Source organism: Lethenteron reissneri, chromosome 40, assembly GCF_015708825.2.
Source record: "Lethenteron reissneri isolate LAM-NWPU_2019-01 chromosome 40, ASM1570882v1, whole genome shotgun sequence".
Classification (NCBI taxonomy): domain Eukaryota; kingdom Metazoa; phylum Chordata; class Hyperoartia; order Petromyzontiformes; family Petromyzontidae; genus Lethenteron; species Lethenteron reissneri.
Window position 1 is genome coordinate 6,411,801 of NC_083818.1, and position 16,979 is coordinate 6,428,779.

At 46.4% G+C, this 16,979-nt stretch overlaps 1 protein-coding gene across 1 annotated transcript; it reads left to right on the plus strand.

The window, feature by feature from the left end:
* Window positions 1-732: 732 nt before the first annotated feature.
* PARK7 (Parkinsonism associated deglycase) lies at window positions 733-16,598 on the plus strand. The gene is made up of 6 exons (XM_061567920.1): window positions 733-877; window positions 4,655-4,756; window positions 6,396-6,455; window positions 7,284-7,353; window positions 12,075-12,161; window positions 14,676-16,598. Exons 1-6 carry the CDS (start codon window positions 788-790, stop codon window positions 14,834-14,836), a joined length of 570 nt encoding a protein of 189 aa, XP_061423904.1. The 5' UTR covers window positions 733-787; the 3' UTR covers window positions 14,837-16,598.
* Window positions 16,599-16,979: the final 381 nt, after the last annotated feature.

Genomic DNA, 16,979 nt, shown 5'->3' on the forward strand with positions numbered 1-16,979 from the left:
ATTCACTGGCACACAGAGACTTTGATATTCACTGACACACAGAGACTTTGATATTCACTGACACACAGAGACTTTGAAATTTACTGACACACAGAGACTTTGACATTCACTGTCACACAGAGACTTTGATATTCAGTGTCACACAGAGACTTTGATATTCACTGTCACACAGAGACTTTGATATTCACTGACACACAGAGACTTTGATATTCACTGTCACACAGAGACTTTGATATTCAGTGTCACACAGAGACTTTGATATTCAGTGTCACACAGAGACTTTGATATTCAGTGTCACACAGAGACTTTGATATTCACTGTCACACAGAGACTTTGATATTCAGTGTCACACAGAGACTTTGATATTCACTGTCACACAGAGACTTTGATATTCACTGTCACACAGAGACTTTGATATTCACTGTCACACAGAGACTTTGACATTCACTGTCACACATAGACTTTGATATTCACTGTCACACAGAGACTTTGATATTCAGTGTCACACAGAGACTTTGATATTCACTGTCACACAGAGACTTTGACATTCACTGTCACACAGAGACTTTGATATTCACTGTCACACAAAGACTTTGATATTCACTGTCACACAGAGACTTTGACATTCACTGTCACACAGAGACTTTGATATTCACTGTCACACAAAGACTTTGATATTCACTGTCACACAGAGACTTTGATATTCACTGTCACACAAAGACTTTGACACCGATTCGTGTGCAACTCGAATCGAATCGATCGGTCGGCTGCACTGCACGCCTCAGCAATGGCGACGAAGCGAGCGCTCGTGATACTGGCGAAGGGAGCTGAGGAGATGGAGACCGTCATTCCGACAGACGTGCTGCGGCGAGCCGGGGTAAACACCCTCCCTCTCTCACCGTTGTGTTTGTTGCATTGTTGCGCTGTTGACATGTTACAAAGCGCGGCGGGCAACGACGCGATTGTACCCGCTTGCGAATTGCCAATCTACGGCCTATGGGGAGGCCTCGGGGTCGCCTAGAAACTCCGCGGGGCGAGGCGCGGGGGACGCCGGCGGGCGATTGTTGCCTCGCGGGTAGATCGGCCCACGATTTTTTTTAAAACAATTTTTGTAAGTTTAACAAAAAAAAAACTTGCATTAACGAAACGTTGCAATGCAGCGCGACGCTTAAGCGGCGTGCGTTTTAAGAGAGGCTGCCGTTTGAGCGCATTTCGTCCAGGACTGACTTTTTTGCAACAAAATAAATCAGCTGACGGCGGAATTGGGCAGCCCTTCGTCCAGCAGTGGGTTGATGACGGCCGATGGGTTATTGAGAATCGCAGCAGGAACTGACGAGAAGCGTCAATAACCTCGTCTTAAAATGTGTTCATTGTTACTGCACGGTGGCGAGACGTTCACTGCCTCGCCCGGTCTAAGGCTATATTTGGATTCTAGATTTGAAGCTTTCGTGACTGCAAGGATTCATACTCTTAGTTCTTTCGGTAAAGTCACGTAGGTAAAAAATGAAATAAAAATTTATACAAATAAAATAAAAATCACGACGTTTCGGAGGCAACACAAGTCTCCGTCATCAGGTGGGACCGTCACAGCCAGATTTGTTGCATTTCACTTGATGAAGCAAATCACTTGATGCAGCAAATCTGGCTGTGACGGTCCCACCTGATGACGGAGACTTGTGTTGCCTCCGAAACGTCGTGATTTTTATTTTATTTTTATTAATTTTTAATTTCATTTTTTACCTACGGATATATTTGGAGTTTGCGTGTCTCTCTGTCTCTCCCCGTGGTCGTGTGGATTTTTCTCCAGGTCCTCCGGTTTTTTCCCCTCCACATTTATCAGCAACATCACGCGTTTTTAAGAGTGTTTTGGCTGCTATACATTTCCACGTTATGATAAGCAATTTCGTTGAGCTATCATTTGTGAGAGCCAGGGCGCTTCTGAAAAAGAGCTATTACAGTGTTACCCAATGGGGCAGTGCCTGGTAAAATAAAAAGCAGGATTTTAGTTTAGGATAGTTCTAGATTTGAGGCTTTCGTGACTGCAAGAATTCATACTCTTAGGTTTTTTCGGTAAAGTCACGTAGGTAAAAAATAAAATGAAAATTAATAAAAGTAAAATAAAAATCACGACGTTTCGGAGGCAACACAAGCTTCCGTCTTCAGGTGGAACCGTCACAGCACGATTGCTGTATCAAGTGAAGAGAAATTCCAAGAGACCCGACCTTGTATATATACTTGCATATAGGATAGGATAGTTGGTCAAGGGGTTCAAGGACTTCTCGCCCACACTGCGCAGCCAACCCCACGCTATATTTTTAGAGCGATGTAAGTGCTATTTTTATATACACGTACAAAAAAAAACCCCGAGACGATATGGCTGTGACATTTAGCCGGTCCAATGCTCTCGCCCCCCCCCCCCCCCCCAAAAACATTTTGAAATCCTTCGCGGATCTCTGTTCGGGAGTTGCGTGAGGGTGGCCAGTGGGTGGCGTGAGATAGCCGAGTGGCGACGAGAGAGGCGGTGTAGGGAAGGAGGGAGAGAGATTCGAGAGACGTGGGCTGGGTCAATCATCTCAAAATCGGGATCCGAATATTTATTTACCCTGGATAAATCCGATGAGCTATAAAGCTCTTTTTCACAGATGTCCAGTTGGGACAGGTCAGAACGTTACAATGACAAACAGTGCAAAAACACGATGAGAGTGCAAAGTATAGGACAAATCAAAATCCTTATTTAAACTGGAGGAATCCGATGAGCTATGAAGCTCTTTTTCACAGATGTCCAGTATGGGTGAGTTAAATAAAACTAAACTTACGAGGTAAAGCCCACTGAGCTATTGGCTTCTTTTTCATAAGCTACCTGGCCACAAATGATAGCTCAAAGAAGTGGCTTATCAAGTGGAAATGTATAGCAGCAAAATCATTTAAATGATGTAAACGCATGTTTCTAAAAACTGGAGGACCCGGGAAAAAATGTACGCGACCATGGGGAGAGACATGCAAGCTCCAAATATAGAGGCGTCAGGGTCTGGAACCTACGACTCTGAAGTCACTCATGCCTGCCCCAAAAACCAACACATAGCATTTACATCGCCACTTAAATTGACTAAATTCCTTCTCAGGGAATTAAATATCCATTTGACATGTGGCGAACCTCACTCGCATATGCAGAGCGGGTGGAAAAGTTTTCCCGCTCTCGACTGTGCGGACCAGAGGGCACCTGAAGGGATTTCGGAGGTAGCTCTGTGATATCCGCTTCCGCGGGCCGTTCTCTGACATGAAGGGTTGCCCAGCTTTGCGAGAGATCCGCATCGAGACTTTGTCTCATGCAGTCTGGATAAAATTGTGGGAAAAGTGACAATTTAAAAAAAGCTCAACATTTCTCCTGAAATGCATTGCTTCCTGAAAAAAATCCACTTGCTACGCTCTTCCTTGCTCTATGCATCCGCCTCTTACAAGACCTCGCTCACACCCCGCTGACTAAAATTAGGTTCCATCGCCACCACTAGCGCCGCCCTCAAAGTAGGAATTCATTCTCCAAGCAGCACGCTGTCATGAGGTCGGTGGAGCCAGCTCAGCACTGACGTGTGTTATTCTGAGCGCTAGCGGAATGCCACTGCCCTCACGTGCCCTTTTCCGCTCTTCTCCCCCCTTGACCCTCCTCCCTCCCCTCGCCACTGTTAATTACGTAAACCAATTTGATGAGGGAAATATTTGTTAACTAAGCGTTCTGCATTTTTTTCAACGGTGAATTTGAGTGAATAAAAATCATCGAGTGCGACGATGACTACGACTACGTGCCGCCAATGAAAATGCAGTCTTAAGATAAATGAGTAACGGGCTATTGGAGGCTGCAGGAAACCAAACCTGGTAATTGGCTACATATGCATATGACATGCTTCACTGAGCTCACCCATTGGTTGACCTGGTAACATTGTTGTATGTATGTGTGTTGAACTTGTTTCGCATCCATACGTAGCCAATCGTGCTAATCGAAGGTGTGGGGAAGATATTCCTTGGCAATTAACGCCAACGTTTAATAATCAAGGTTGTTTAACAAACTTTTTTGATCCCTTTAAAATGAAACACGCAGACTTTAAGACGTGAGTGAAATTCCACAGGATGTCGTCAACGAGACTTAAGACTACGACTGAAACGAAAAATGATCAAATTACAGTAGATCATCGATTATATTATCCGGCGGTTTCGGGGGCGCCAGATTTTTAAAAACGGCAGATAATCACGTAATTATTTAAAATAGAAAATGTTTGCACATTCTTGCGTAGCATTATGTTTTTAGACGTGTATATGGTTTTTTTTGTGTTTTTAATTTGTTTGCTGTGTGAAATTGATATAAATAAAGATACAAATAGACGAAAACGTATCCTACTGTAAAAAGTAACTGTATTTACTGTACCGTACTTATCACTGCAATATCAAAGACTCTACATGGGGTGATGTACGTGCTACGCTCTTGTTTCAACAACATTTGTTCTGGCGATCGCCGCACTGGTACAGCCTTCGGAGCGTTTTTGCCGGTTTCGCCAGATCGACCCGGGACCGCCGGATAATGTTGGAAACCGGATAATTGCTCGCCGGATAATCGATGATCGACCGTAACACTTTCCTCTCCCCCCCCTCCCCTTTGTGTCAGATTAAGGTAACGCTGGCCGGGCTGACGGGGCCCGAGCCGGTGCAGTGCAGCCGTGATGTCGTCATCTGTCCGGACACCAGCCTGGAGAAGGCAACGGCCGAGGTGCTTTCTCTCTGTTCCCACCATGTTCTTCACTTGATTTCCATCGTCACCCGTGGCCTTCCGTTGGGAGCGCCACGCAAGCCCGGGCCGTGTCGGCCGGTGCGCTAGCTGTCGAGCTGGAACGATGAGTCGATTTGCGATGCTTTATCAATACAAAGGTTGTGGTCCGTTAATTGGGCCCCTTCACAAATGATGGCCGCCCCCACATCCTGCCCCGCTGAAGGTGGGAAACCCCCTCATAAGTTCCGCCCAGCGTGACGCGGCTATTGATGCCGGCGATGTCACCAAGCCCCGTCCGTCACCTCCCATCCAGCAGCACATGTTGGAACAGAGGTGAAACGTTTATTTTCCAACGTTTAATTTTATCCAATTTCGTTGAGTAATCATTGGAGAATATTCGATTATTTAAAGAATCGGATTGCCCAGGGGTCAGCAACCTGCAGCTCCAGAGCTGCACGCAGCTCTCCAAGGACCGCTTCGTAACATATGTTGAACTTCTTTCGCACCGTACGAAGCCAAACGTGTTAATTGGCGGTGCAGGGGAATTTATTTTATAAGGACCGTCTCATTCACATGCATTGGCGGCTCTTGAAATATTACCAAATAAAAAAAAAACGCTCTTATTTTGGTTGCTAACGACTGGGATAGCCTGAATCTGGCCAGATTCGTTGCGATTCCTCCATTGGAACCGCCCCTTCCTACCTCTCCCTTTTCCATTTTACTCGACTGTACACATATTTTCATACGTGCTCAATGGAAGGTAGCGCCTACTACTCTACTGTCCCTGTAGTCTGGAACACCCTCAAAATCACGCGGCAAACACTCTTTTTTTTCTGCATTTTTTGCATTTGTCATCAACATGCTAAATTCACCTGTTGATATGTAAATTCCTTTGTCAAGGCGCTCTCCTCCTCCCACCCAACTTAAAATACGCTGCCAAGCTTAGCAGTGTTCATTAGGATACTGTCTTTCCGACAGCTCTGTTCTTCACCTGAGGACGGCTGCTTGCGTTGTGGCCGAAACGTCGTGAGAATTTTATGATGTTTTATTTTTATTATTTTATTATTTCCCTTCTACGTGACTTTACCGAAAGAACCAAGAATACAAACACTCTTTGTTGGGCATGTATAATGCGTGCCCCCTCGTGTGGATAAAGAGATTCATTGGAAGTGCCTTCAGAAGTAGTTCTGTGAAGGCATCTTCCATGGCCGTTTTTCTTTTTTACACAGGGTGGTGTACCTTAATTTTTATGAAAGTCAAAAATGAAAATGTCTTCATCTCATCATGCTGGTGGAACCACAGGAATATAATGTGGCTTGCCCAAAGTTTTGGAACCCCGCCTAGTTTCGTCTCTTGGCATCTCCATACTGCCATCTCTGTCTTAATTTAAAATCACAAAAATTGTATGTGCGAATGTCATTTCACAACACAATTAGGTTTTTTCATGCTTTGATGTCTCTACGGCCAAGTCGCCCTTGAAAAATAACTTCTCAGCTCAAATGGGCTTCACTCGGGAAATAAACTTCTGATTTTGATCATTGGTGTGAGTGCGTCTCGCTCGAATGAGATGTTGTTGCACAGACGTCCCGATGGACTGTCGTCACCCGCCCGTTGATTCTGTGTCGCTGTGCTGCCGCAGGGTCCCTATGACGTCGTGGTGCTGCCAGGGGGAAACCTGGGCGCTCAGAATCTCGCCGAGGTGAGAGGGAGCGACGGGAGTCAAACAACCGCTTGCATGCGCCTCATTTTCGCTTTTTGTCTCTCCCGTTGCAAAATCTTTGCACACCGCACGAGCCATGTAACGATTTCCCCCCCGCCCGCCACGGTTTGATTCATTATCCCAATTAGAGTGCACGATTTTATTCCAAAATGTATTCTTTATATTAATTGTAGTAAATGGGAGCAATTATAGTTGCTACGGGGGCAGGGGGGGCGAGGTCACATGAACCAATTTTTTCCATCTCGTGTCATCCTCATAATGGAGGGTTGATGCCCAACACAGATGCAATGTTACGAAGCAATCGCTTACACGTTTAATAACACATTCCTGCGGAGGGAGCTGGTAGGAACGTTGGGTTGCTCGGTGAATGGCCAGGGTCAACGGCGGCGTGGTGTATTCCGCAAATATGCCCGACTGTGAGGGCGGGCACAAGCCGGCATGAGTCGGTTAAACGTTGAGTTTTATAAGGGGACCACGGGGTGACCAGCCCCTCCCCACCCAGCCCCACCCCTCTCATCCCCCACCCAGCCCCTCCCCACCCAGCCCCTCCCCACCCTCCCCTCCCCATCCAGCCCCTCCCTCCCCACCCAGCACGACGAACGGACGGACACAATAATCCCCTGTGGGCTGGTGTAACCAGGAGGTTCCTACCAGTAACAGGCCTCATTGAAATAAATTAACAATACACACACGCGCGTCTTATGTGATTGGGCAATGATGGTGACAATCATGACGGTGACATTGATGATGATGATGGCGGCGGTGGTGGTGATGAGAGTTGATGCAAACTAAGTTTGTGGTGTGCAGTCGGCGGCGGTTAAATCGGTTCTGCAAGCCCAGATGGACAGGAAGGGACTTATCGCTGCCATCTGTGCAGGTAATGACGTCTCGCACACACACACGCACGCCATGCATGTGCTGAGTGTCTGCTCGTGTGCAAGTATGAATGTGTGGGAACCAGTGGAGCAACGGTTAGCGTGCTGTACTACGAAAACCGGCGACCTTGGTGTAATTAATTGTCAGCCACAAATAACATTGCAATAAGCTCAAAGATGCCAACCTCAGCCCTCTATGTGCTTTGAAGAAGGGCCATGGATGGAAACGTCTCATATAATATATTTTTTTCCTGTTAAAGCCAAAGTTGCGAAGAAAATGCGTCGATTATTTTTGTCTCTTATCCCTCTGCTTATGCACCACGGCCAATGAAGTGTCACCAAATGATTTGCTTAACATTTCAGTGGCAAATGAAACCTGAAGTCATCCCGAGCCTTCCGTAGGTCGACTCGGCATTTTATCAAGTACCTGCTGCGGTGTGTAAGCATCACGACTCGGGAGGCGGGCTGTTGGGTGTGGGTCCAGCCACACACCACAACCCCCTTGTGTGCCGCGCCGGCCTTGATGGCTGCTCGCTAATGGTACTACTCCAACAGTCTAAACTATTAAACAAAAACAAAAATAATTTTACCAGGTAAAGCCCACTGAGCTATATAGAGCTTTTTTTTTGTCAGAAGCAACCTAGCCACAATTGATAGCCCAACGAAGTGGCTTATCACCATGTGGACATTTATAGCAGCCAAATACTCTAAGCGCTCAATGTGGAGGGAAAAACCGGAGGACCTGGAGAAAAATCCACGCGACCACGGAGAGAACACGCAAACTCCAAATATACAGGCGTCAGGGGTCGGGATCGAACGCACGCCCTCCTGTATATCAAGCGAGGTAGTTAACATCTCCCACCGCGGCACCCAGACTGTTAAAAGCTACACTGGTGATCTTTATCTTTGTGTATGAACGTAATTAAACTGAAGTGGGCCACATTGTGGTCCTGCGTATTCTGCCAAGATCCTGGGTTGGCACCATGTGCCACGAAGCACAATTCTGTCACAAATTTTGTGTCAAACCTGGCGTGGGCTTCTCATCCGTCAACTCAACTTCAAATGAGTAGCTGGTAACCGTGTAGCCAAAATCAACAATCGGGCAAACAAGCATGCATGGTGTGGGCTACACCATCTTGTGTTTGTTGCCAATAAAAATTTTTATATAAATAAACGAAATAAATATTATCTAGATGCTTGCATGCTAGCAGCATGGCTTTTGTCGTGTGCACACTCGATTAAATATAAAGGCGCAGCCCTGCAATTTCTTTCCCACGCCACTGCTGGTGGAGGCACCTCCGCTAGGGACAGCTCTTCGAGAGCCCCTCCAGACAGTATCTTGGCCTACTCTTCCATTAGCAAGCGAGACTTCTCGGAAGACGTGGCATTACCCAAACTTTACCCCGCCTACGTGCGACCTCTGGGTGGACAGAGGCGGGGGGGTGGTGGTGGGGATGTAAATAATCTGCCCGTTGTTTCAGCTGCCTCACTGGGAGATCGAACCGGTGACCTTTGGAATGCAAGTTTTTGTTGCGCTAGCCATTACACCATCTGGAACGCACAAGAATTAATTTTGGCTAAGTATACGCAGCAGAATGTAAAAAATATTGCAGTGAAAGCATTACGAAAAAATATTTTCGGCAGCTGGCTGAATGCGCCAAGGTACCTGCCAAGCTGGGAATTACCAAGGCAGCTTGTAATGGAAATGTTTGTTGGAGCCAAAATAATTATAAAGCTTGGCGAGATAGTCATGCAGGCCGGATGTCCACGGTTCTCAATGGCTTGGACTTAAGTTTGGCTTCAGTGTCTCATGGTGACATGATTTTTAAAGGGGTGCCGTGGTGGCTAGGATATGTTAACTACCTCGCCTGGTATACAGGAGGTCGTGGTTTCATCCCGACCCAGATGCCTGCTGCTGTATGTTTGAAGTTTGCGTGTTTTTCTTTGGTTTTTCCCTCCATATTTAGATTCAACAATGCGTGTTTCAGAGTACTTTGCTGCTATAAATTTATACGTGATGAGCCACTTCGTTGAGCTGTCATTTGTGGCCAGGTCACTACTGAAAAAGAGCTACATAGCTCAGTGGGCCTTACCTGTTCAAATAAAAAATAGTTTAGTTTTTTAGTTTAAAGCCACTGGGTATTTCATCACATAATATAAACCCGGTGGACCGGCGGTGAGCTCGTTGGGCTTTGAACTCGGTGACCTGGGTTCAACTCCAGGCCACGGCTAACCTACAGTGGCGAGCAATATCTGAAAAAGTCCCGTGTGTCCATTGACCAGCCCGCACCGGCCGGCGTGGGGAACTATGGTCAATCAGCCCCCCATGACTGACATGGTGTGTGGGGAGGCCTTCATCCAGCAGTGACTTGAGTGTTACACTCTGGAGTATATGTTTAGGACTACTTATTAATTTGTTTGGGAAATATCTCTTGTTCTTGTGTCCATCCATCCGAAGATGTCTTACTATAAAATGCTGATATAAACCTCTACAATCCTGAGCGCATGGCTTACTGATACCAAATTCTAAGATCTGTATGATGTTTGGGCAAAATAGTTTGTGAGATAATTCCATTCACAGTTCGCTTGTTTAAACACATGCCGCTGCTTAATGTTGGTTTGGAAGGCGCATGGGCTGATGGACATAACTAATATATATTTATTAATGCAGAAAGATGAATAGATGTCTTTATGTTCCATATTTTTCCTGTTGATGTTTAGCACTCGGGTTGAGTGCTACTCTCCACCGATTGACAGTTGTTGATCACAAGATAATCAATTGCCCTAACAGCAAGTACATAGCTGATGAGTTTGACACCTGCCTCTCTTTTTACGTCTCATCGCTCTATCCCTATCTCAGCTGCAGCCACACAACACAGAGCAACGCTGTGATTAACTAAACCACTTTCAAATTGTGCGTCCTGTAGTGGTTTTTAAAGTAATTGGATGCAAGCGACTGTGTGGCTCCAGGGGCTGACCGTGGCCTTGTAGGAGCACCGAATCAGCACATTAAGATCCTGGGATTGAATTTGGCAGTCGCCCAAATGAGCAGTCACCCATGATTAAACCGGGTTCTCCAGAGAAGGGTCTTAGTCGGTCTTGACTGACCACTCACATAAATCACACATTTCAACTTTTCCCTAAATCGACCTTGTCCAGCACAGGGGGGGGGGGGGGGCTACATTTCTACTTTTCCTGTTTTCAATTTTTTTCTGATTTGTGCGATTGGTGTCGCGTCACGGGACAAAGTGTCCGCTCAGATTTCCCGCATAGCCGCGACGAAACCCCTCCATGTTAAGAGATTGGCCCACGGAAGCAGGTGCCATGGGGCTGCTTGTGAGACCCCATTACACAGCACTCGGCAGTACTTTCCCACCGGCTCTGCATTTGAGAATAATGTTCGCCGCATGACAGAAAAAACATTTTTAATTAGCAGAGCTGGAATTTCGATAAATTTAAGAACAAAATTTAATGCGATTCTTCTTGGGTGTCCGGTAATTTTGCCGATCGGGCTGAGCGTCAAATCACAGGCGGCCGCCCTGCATCTCGGTGCTCTGACCTCTAAGCCACCTTCCCAGAGGGCTAACATTTATAAATGTGTCGAGCCCCATTTCGCATGACTGACGTCCAGTAGACCACTCTTTACAAAGGCCGTGATGGAGTGCGGGCCGGTGTTGGGAGAGAGAGACCGCTTGCGGAGATTTGCGGCGACGTGGCCCCGGCAGCAGCGCATTCACCGCTTTATGCGGACGTTTGAATCCGGCAGGTCACCCTGGTTAATACTGCGGTGTGTATTAACAGTTAGGGTACTGCTTCACGGTGACCCTTAAAGATCCCGTGACGCCATTCGAAATGAGTTGGCCATCGTGTGCTGGTGTCATGGTCCACATTTTTGCCAAATCCGTTGTGGGGACGCAATTGTTGCGTGGATGCAGTTAGCATGAGTGACGCTATCTAAAATTCAATGATTATATCATGAGAAAAAATTCCCCGCAAAATCTCGATTGGGATTAGAGGTAGCAGTCGTTGCACCCTCCTAGCAAACGCGAAGGCTCACTTGCAGGCCGGTGCTGGGTCGCCTCGTGCTGCATCGGGACAGTTGCCAATGAGGTTGCTGCCCTTTGAATGTTTGAAATGAGACCTGATGTAAGATGCTTTGAGTTGCTGAGGAATTGTAAGTATTGCACGAATGAAATTATTATTATAACCCTGAGAACATGGTAACTTGACAGTATAGCCATTAGAAACAGCCACAAATTGCGTGTGAGTGTGTGTGTGCTACCCGATGGCTTGGTTCACATAGCTGGCGAGGTGCGTGTGTGATCGTGTGTGTGTGTTCGTGTGGGGAGCGGTAGTGTAGCGGTTAGCGCACTGCGCTATGAACCTGGCGACCCGGGTTCGATTCCCGCTCACGGCCAACACCAGTGATGAATGTCTGAACCAGTCCTGGGCCTCCCCTAGGTCGACTCAGCCTCAAATGAGTACCTGGGTGCGGTATGTAAACATCGCCACTAGGGAGACAAAGGCGGCCCGGGCGTGGGGTGTTTGCCACTCACCAGTCTCCCTCGTGTGCTGTGCCAGCCTTCCTAGGTGCTCACTAACAGCACTTGCCCCAACCGTCTGTTAAATGCTACGCGGGGAATCTTTGTTTGTCTTTGTGTGCGAGTGAAGTGTTTTTGCCTTGGTGGGGGGGGGGGGGTGCTCCTCCTGTGTGTCTCCGCAGGCCCCACAGCACTAAAAGCACACGGCATCGCGTTTGGAAGCAAGGTGACCACTCACCCGCTCGCCAAGGACAAGATGATGGAGGGTGGTGAGTGTGGGGGCGACGTGAGCGTGTGTGCACGTGTGCGTACTTCACGCTCCACTTCCTACAGATTTGATCGTTTGTCTCCGAAGCAGCCAAGCTGATAAAAATTGACACAGTCTCTTACGTCTTTTCACTTATAATATGCTCGTACAGTGAGTTTGATTTTGTTACCCTCCCCGCCCCCCCCAAACATTTTTTTACGTGCAAATATACATCGAGGTACAATTTGATTTCTATCGCCGATTACGTGGCGATTGAACTGTCGTGAGATTTATGTCGAGAGCAGAAGGTGCTTGAAGGGAATTTCCTGCCTCTGTGAGACATCGGTAAGCGCGCTGCGCTGCGAAGCTAGCGTCCCGAGTTCGTTTACCGCTCACGGCCAACGCCAGCGACGATTATCCGAACCGGTCTTGGGCCTCCTCTAGATCACCTCGACCTCAAATGAGTACCTGGCTGCGGTGTGTAAACATCGTCACTAGGGAGACAAAGGCGGCCAAGAATATGTAAATATACATGGAGGTACAATTTGATTTCTGTCGCCGATTGCGTCGCAATTGAACTGCCGTGAGATTCACGTCGTGTTGAGGAGGTGCTTGAAGGGAATTTCCTGCGTCTGTGAGACATCGACTCGCAGTTCGGGGAATGGCCCCTAGAAGTTCGGAGCACAGGATTATTTTGCAATGTATAATGGGGTCCAGGAGTAAAAATATCTGTCGAAATTGTTATTTTATTTTATTGCTTTCAAATGGATTCTCACGATAGATATGTCAAACCGCCTGTGTAAAAGTCGATTTTTTTAACGATCATTTCACCTTGCGTAGAATGGGCTCGCGTGAAACCACTATAGACCGCTACATTCTGCACAGCAAAAACGCACACGTAAAATACTCCACTGAATCGTCGCAATCCTGCATCATAATATTTATATTAATAACGAGGGGGGTGGGGGGTAATGAATCGTGAGTCCCAATTTTGTGTGGTGAAATATGGTCAAACAGCGCTTAAAACGTACACCGCATTGGGGAGGTCTTCATCCAGCAGTGCATAGACAAGGGTTGTACATCTTCTTGGTTCTTTCGGTAAAGTCACGTAGAATAGAAATAATAAAATGATAAAAAGAAAACATAATAAAAGAAAAAAATATTATATTCTTTTATTATTTTATTTTATTATTTCCATTCTACGTGACTTTACCGAAAGAACCAAGAATATGAATCCCTGCAGTCACGAAAGCTTTAAATCGAAAGGGTTGTACAATTATTCAGTATTGTCTCCTTGAACTCTCAGCCAGAAGTGAATAGACATCATACCTGCACTGTGTGCCCGTGAGGATGGGTGGCGCGCACTGCATTATGAACCTAGCGGCCGAGTGATATCTGTCCTGCTGTACTGGCTCTGCCCCTCGTTCCCCGCCCCTCCCCCCCCCTTTGACCAGCACGGTGAAGTACGGTCAAACAACCCTGACGGCCAAAGTGGTGTAGAGGAACCCTCGCTTATCAGTGATTTCGCAAAGGGGCTGTGAATGAGATGATTATGCACCGTGTGTAGTTACTTGTGGAGTCAGCCCAGTGCGTGAGTAATGTATCGCTCGGCACGATACGGAGACCCGCAATGCCCCCGCAAGAGTGGCCACACGTGTACACGTTGTAGCATTTAGAGCTGGGCTGCGCTGGTTAAAGTGAAAACCCAATGTGTATAATAATGGTTATTACTTGTGTGCGTGTAATGAGCCACTCCCCGCAGATATTGGATGAATTGTTATGATTCGGGCTCATGATTTGATTTCAGAATTCCCATTTGTATTGGTTTTCGTTATCATATTTGTATCTTGTTTTTGGTTTGTCTCCGAACCGTTTTTGTCTGTGCCATCAGCCTGAAAGTAGCATTGCATATCAGTTGCACATAATTTACAAAAATTCTAATCTAATTTATATATAATATAGTTTTTTTGTTAAATCGCGTCAATATAAATGTGTCATTAAACCCACCACCACCCCACACAGCCAATTAGTAAGGTTTGTCACGTAAACAGAACGTGCCAATTCGTTACGAGTACAGCACACCGGTGTGTTGGAGATTAGTCCACAACATTTATAATCTGAGTTTGACATTTCACCAGTTATTACAACTAGCTGTCACCTGATGGGGCTAGTTGTAATTACTGGCGAAACATCGTACTCAGATTGAAAATGTTGTGGCTTTGCTCTCCAACACACCGGTGTGCTGTACTAGTGACGAATTGACCACGTTCTGTTTCCGTGACAACCCTTACTAATTGGCTGTGTCGGGTGGTGGCGGGTTTAACTACGCATTTATATTTACACGATCGAACCAAAAAAAACATTATGGATGATATTGGACGCGAAAGCCTCCGTGTTAAACGTATTCATATAACTAATCGGTTCTCACGCACAATCTTGGGATACTGGAGAAAAAAAGAAATGGTCCGATAGTAGACACAATAGAATCAAAGACCTGAATGGTGGTGGTGGGGGGTGGGTGCCTCTCGCCCCGCAGGCCACTACGTGTACTCGGAGGCGCGCGTGGAGCGCGACGGCAACGTGATCACGAGCCGCGGGCCCGGCACCAGCTTCGAGTTTGCGCTCTTCATCGTCGAGGCGCTGCTGGGCGCCGACGCCGCCAGCGCCGTGAAGGCGCCGCTCGTCCTCAAGGATTAGAGCCGGAGGCTCGCGGCGGCGCCGGGCCGAGCGTCATCGGGCGGGCGAGAGGAGAGAGCCGGGGCTGGCGGGCTGGCGGGCTGGCGGTACGGGGCGATGCCGTTGCCTGGTGGTGACGAGCAGCTGTGATGTCGGTAACAACAACGACCACAACAACAGCGGCGGCGGCGACTTCAGTTTTACCGAGGCTGGTGGTGATCGGGATCACAGTGTGTCGGTAGAAAGTAGATATCAACCGCAGCAGCAGCAGTAGCAATAGCATTTTAACTTCAGAATCGCAATCAGAATCTTTATTTAGACTGTTAGGAGGAATCCGATGAGCCATGAAGCTCTTTGTTTGGAGATTTCCAGTAGGGGGTGGTAGGAGTGTAAAGAAGTTCAACGTACTTATGGGAAAGGTAAACATGACACTTATAATAAATCATTAATACTCAGACATTTGTTTTTATGAGTACTAAATTGCTAAAAAAATTATTCCTGCCGATTTTCCAACAATAAATGCAACTTACCTGGGGTATAAATTCTGCAATATAAATACAGTGGTAAACGCATTGTATGCTTGTATATACGTTCAACTTCTTTCGCACCGTACGTTGCCATTGTGCGCCCTACGCCCAATCACCCGAGTTCGATTGCTGGCCGACGTTAACATCAGTGGCGAGCGATATCTGAACCGGTCCTGGGCCTTCATCCAGCAGCTGATTGACACAATCATGTAATAAATAATTAAAAAATATATCGCTTCTCAAAACGCTTTACTGGAGTACCAAGTAAACATAAAACATCGGGAGTACCTTTCGTGAACGGTCATTTTTTTTTCCCCCATTCCGCATGAGTGGGGTATGGCCTGCGCGTGCTATGGCGCATTGACGAGTCACAAGGTTCATTAGCCAGAGGGAGTTAAAAAATATACAACTGTGCGTGACACAGACACGTTTAGTACTCACAGGCATGTTTATCCAGTGGCTGTATGCACATCTCACAGCTATCGCGGCTGTATCACCCGTAGTAGTAGCACATCAATAAATAATCCAAGATTGGTCGTACTGTTGATTTAACCATGAAGATAACCACATTGTGATTCCACTGATTCACTACTTGAGCAAGATATTGGATCGTTATGTGCGAACGTGATGGTGTCTTTTATTTTACAAATCGCTCTCTGATAAAGGCAATCCAAAGAAATGTTTTGACATCGTAAATCGTGAAGCACTGTTATCAGCGATATTCCAGTTCAGTTGTTATGAATGCATTATGAGCGCCTCTGAAATCCCGATGCGTTCACCAGCAATTCCACTGTCGTACATGATACGATCGATACCCACAGGTACTGTCGTGAAAGTTCCTCAAATTGCACTAAAATGAACAATGAATGTGATATAAATATATATACGCTAGGGTTTTGCCCCCCCCACCACCTCGCCCCCCCCCCCACCCTAAGGTAATGGCTTTCAAAAGAGATGTGTGGTTATAAAAAATGTTGGATAACCGACACAAATATTTAGTGAACTGTTAATGATCATGGAAAGCCATCCCCTTTGGCTTTCAGAGTGACATCGAGCGCCAGATTTGCGCGTCGGTGAAAGGTCCCGAAACGTCGTGCTTATTTTTGGTTAAGGTCCTTGCTTTTGTGCCTATCATCGAGAATGGGGAAAATAGCCAAAAGGTTTTTATTTGGATTTTGGCTTCACGATGTGATCCTGGTTCTGTGTGACAATGACAAACAAGTTTAGAAATAAATGTATTGAAAAAACCCACTGTACACCCGTATACGTATTTAATAAAAATAAAAATAAATCACACGGAGATGTTCATGAAAGCCCACAGCAACCGTTGTTTGACGAGTCCGGAAGTCTTCCTGGCTGAGCAAAACTGAGCCGAATTAAAGAGTGCAAAAACAACAACACAAACTACTTGCCTTTTATTTTCTTGCATTAGAATAAACTGTGTGCCAACTGTGACCAGATGTCCTGCAGGGGCGTGTTAGCACGGTTGGCTATGTACGGTGCGAAAGACGTTCTACCTACATTCATACGTGCGAACCTTTTAAAAACATTTAGAGGAATCGCTAGCATAGTGAACAGTTCAATTATATTTGTTAGGCAACATCAGCGCTTTTTGTTTTTTTACATCCTTAACTGCT

What these genes read in the sequence shown, in the direction of transcription:
- PARK7 (XM_061567920.1), top strand. Translation starts at nt 788, where the DNA reads ATGGCGACGAAGCGAGCGCTCGTGATACTGGCGAAGGGAGCTGAGGAG. An exon ending in ACGTGCTGCGGCGAGCCGGG is followed by an intron (nt 878 to 4,654) that starts GTAAACACCCTC and finishes CCTTTGTGTCAG; the next exon opens with ATTAAGGTAACGCTGGCCGG. An exon ending in GGACAAGATGATGGAGGGTG is followed by an intron (nt 12,162 to 14,675) that starts GTGAGTGTGGGG and finishes CTCGCCCCGCAG; the next exon opens with GCCACTACGTGTACTCGGAG.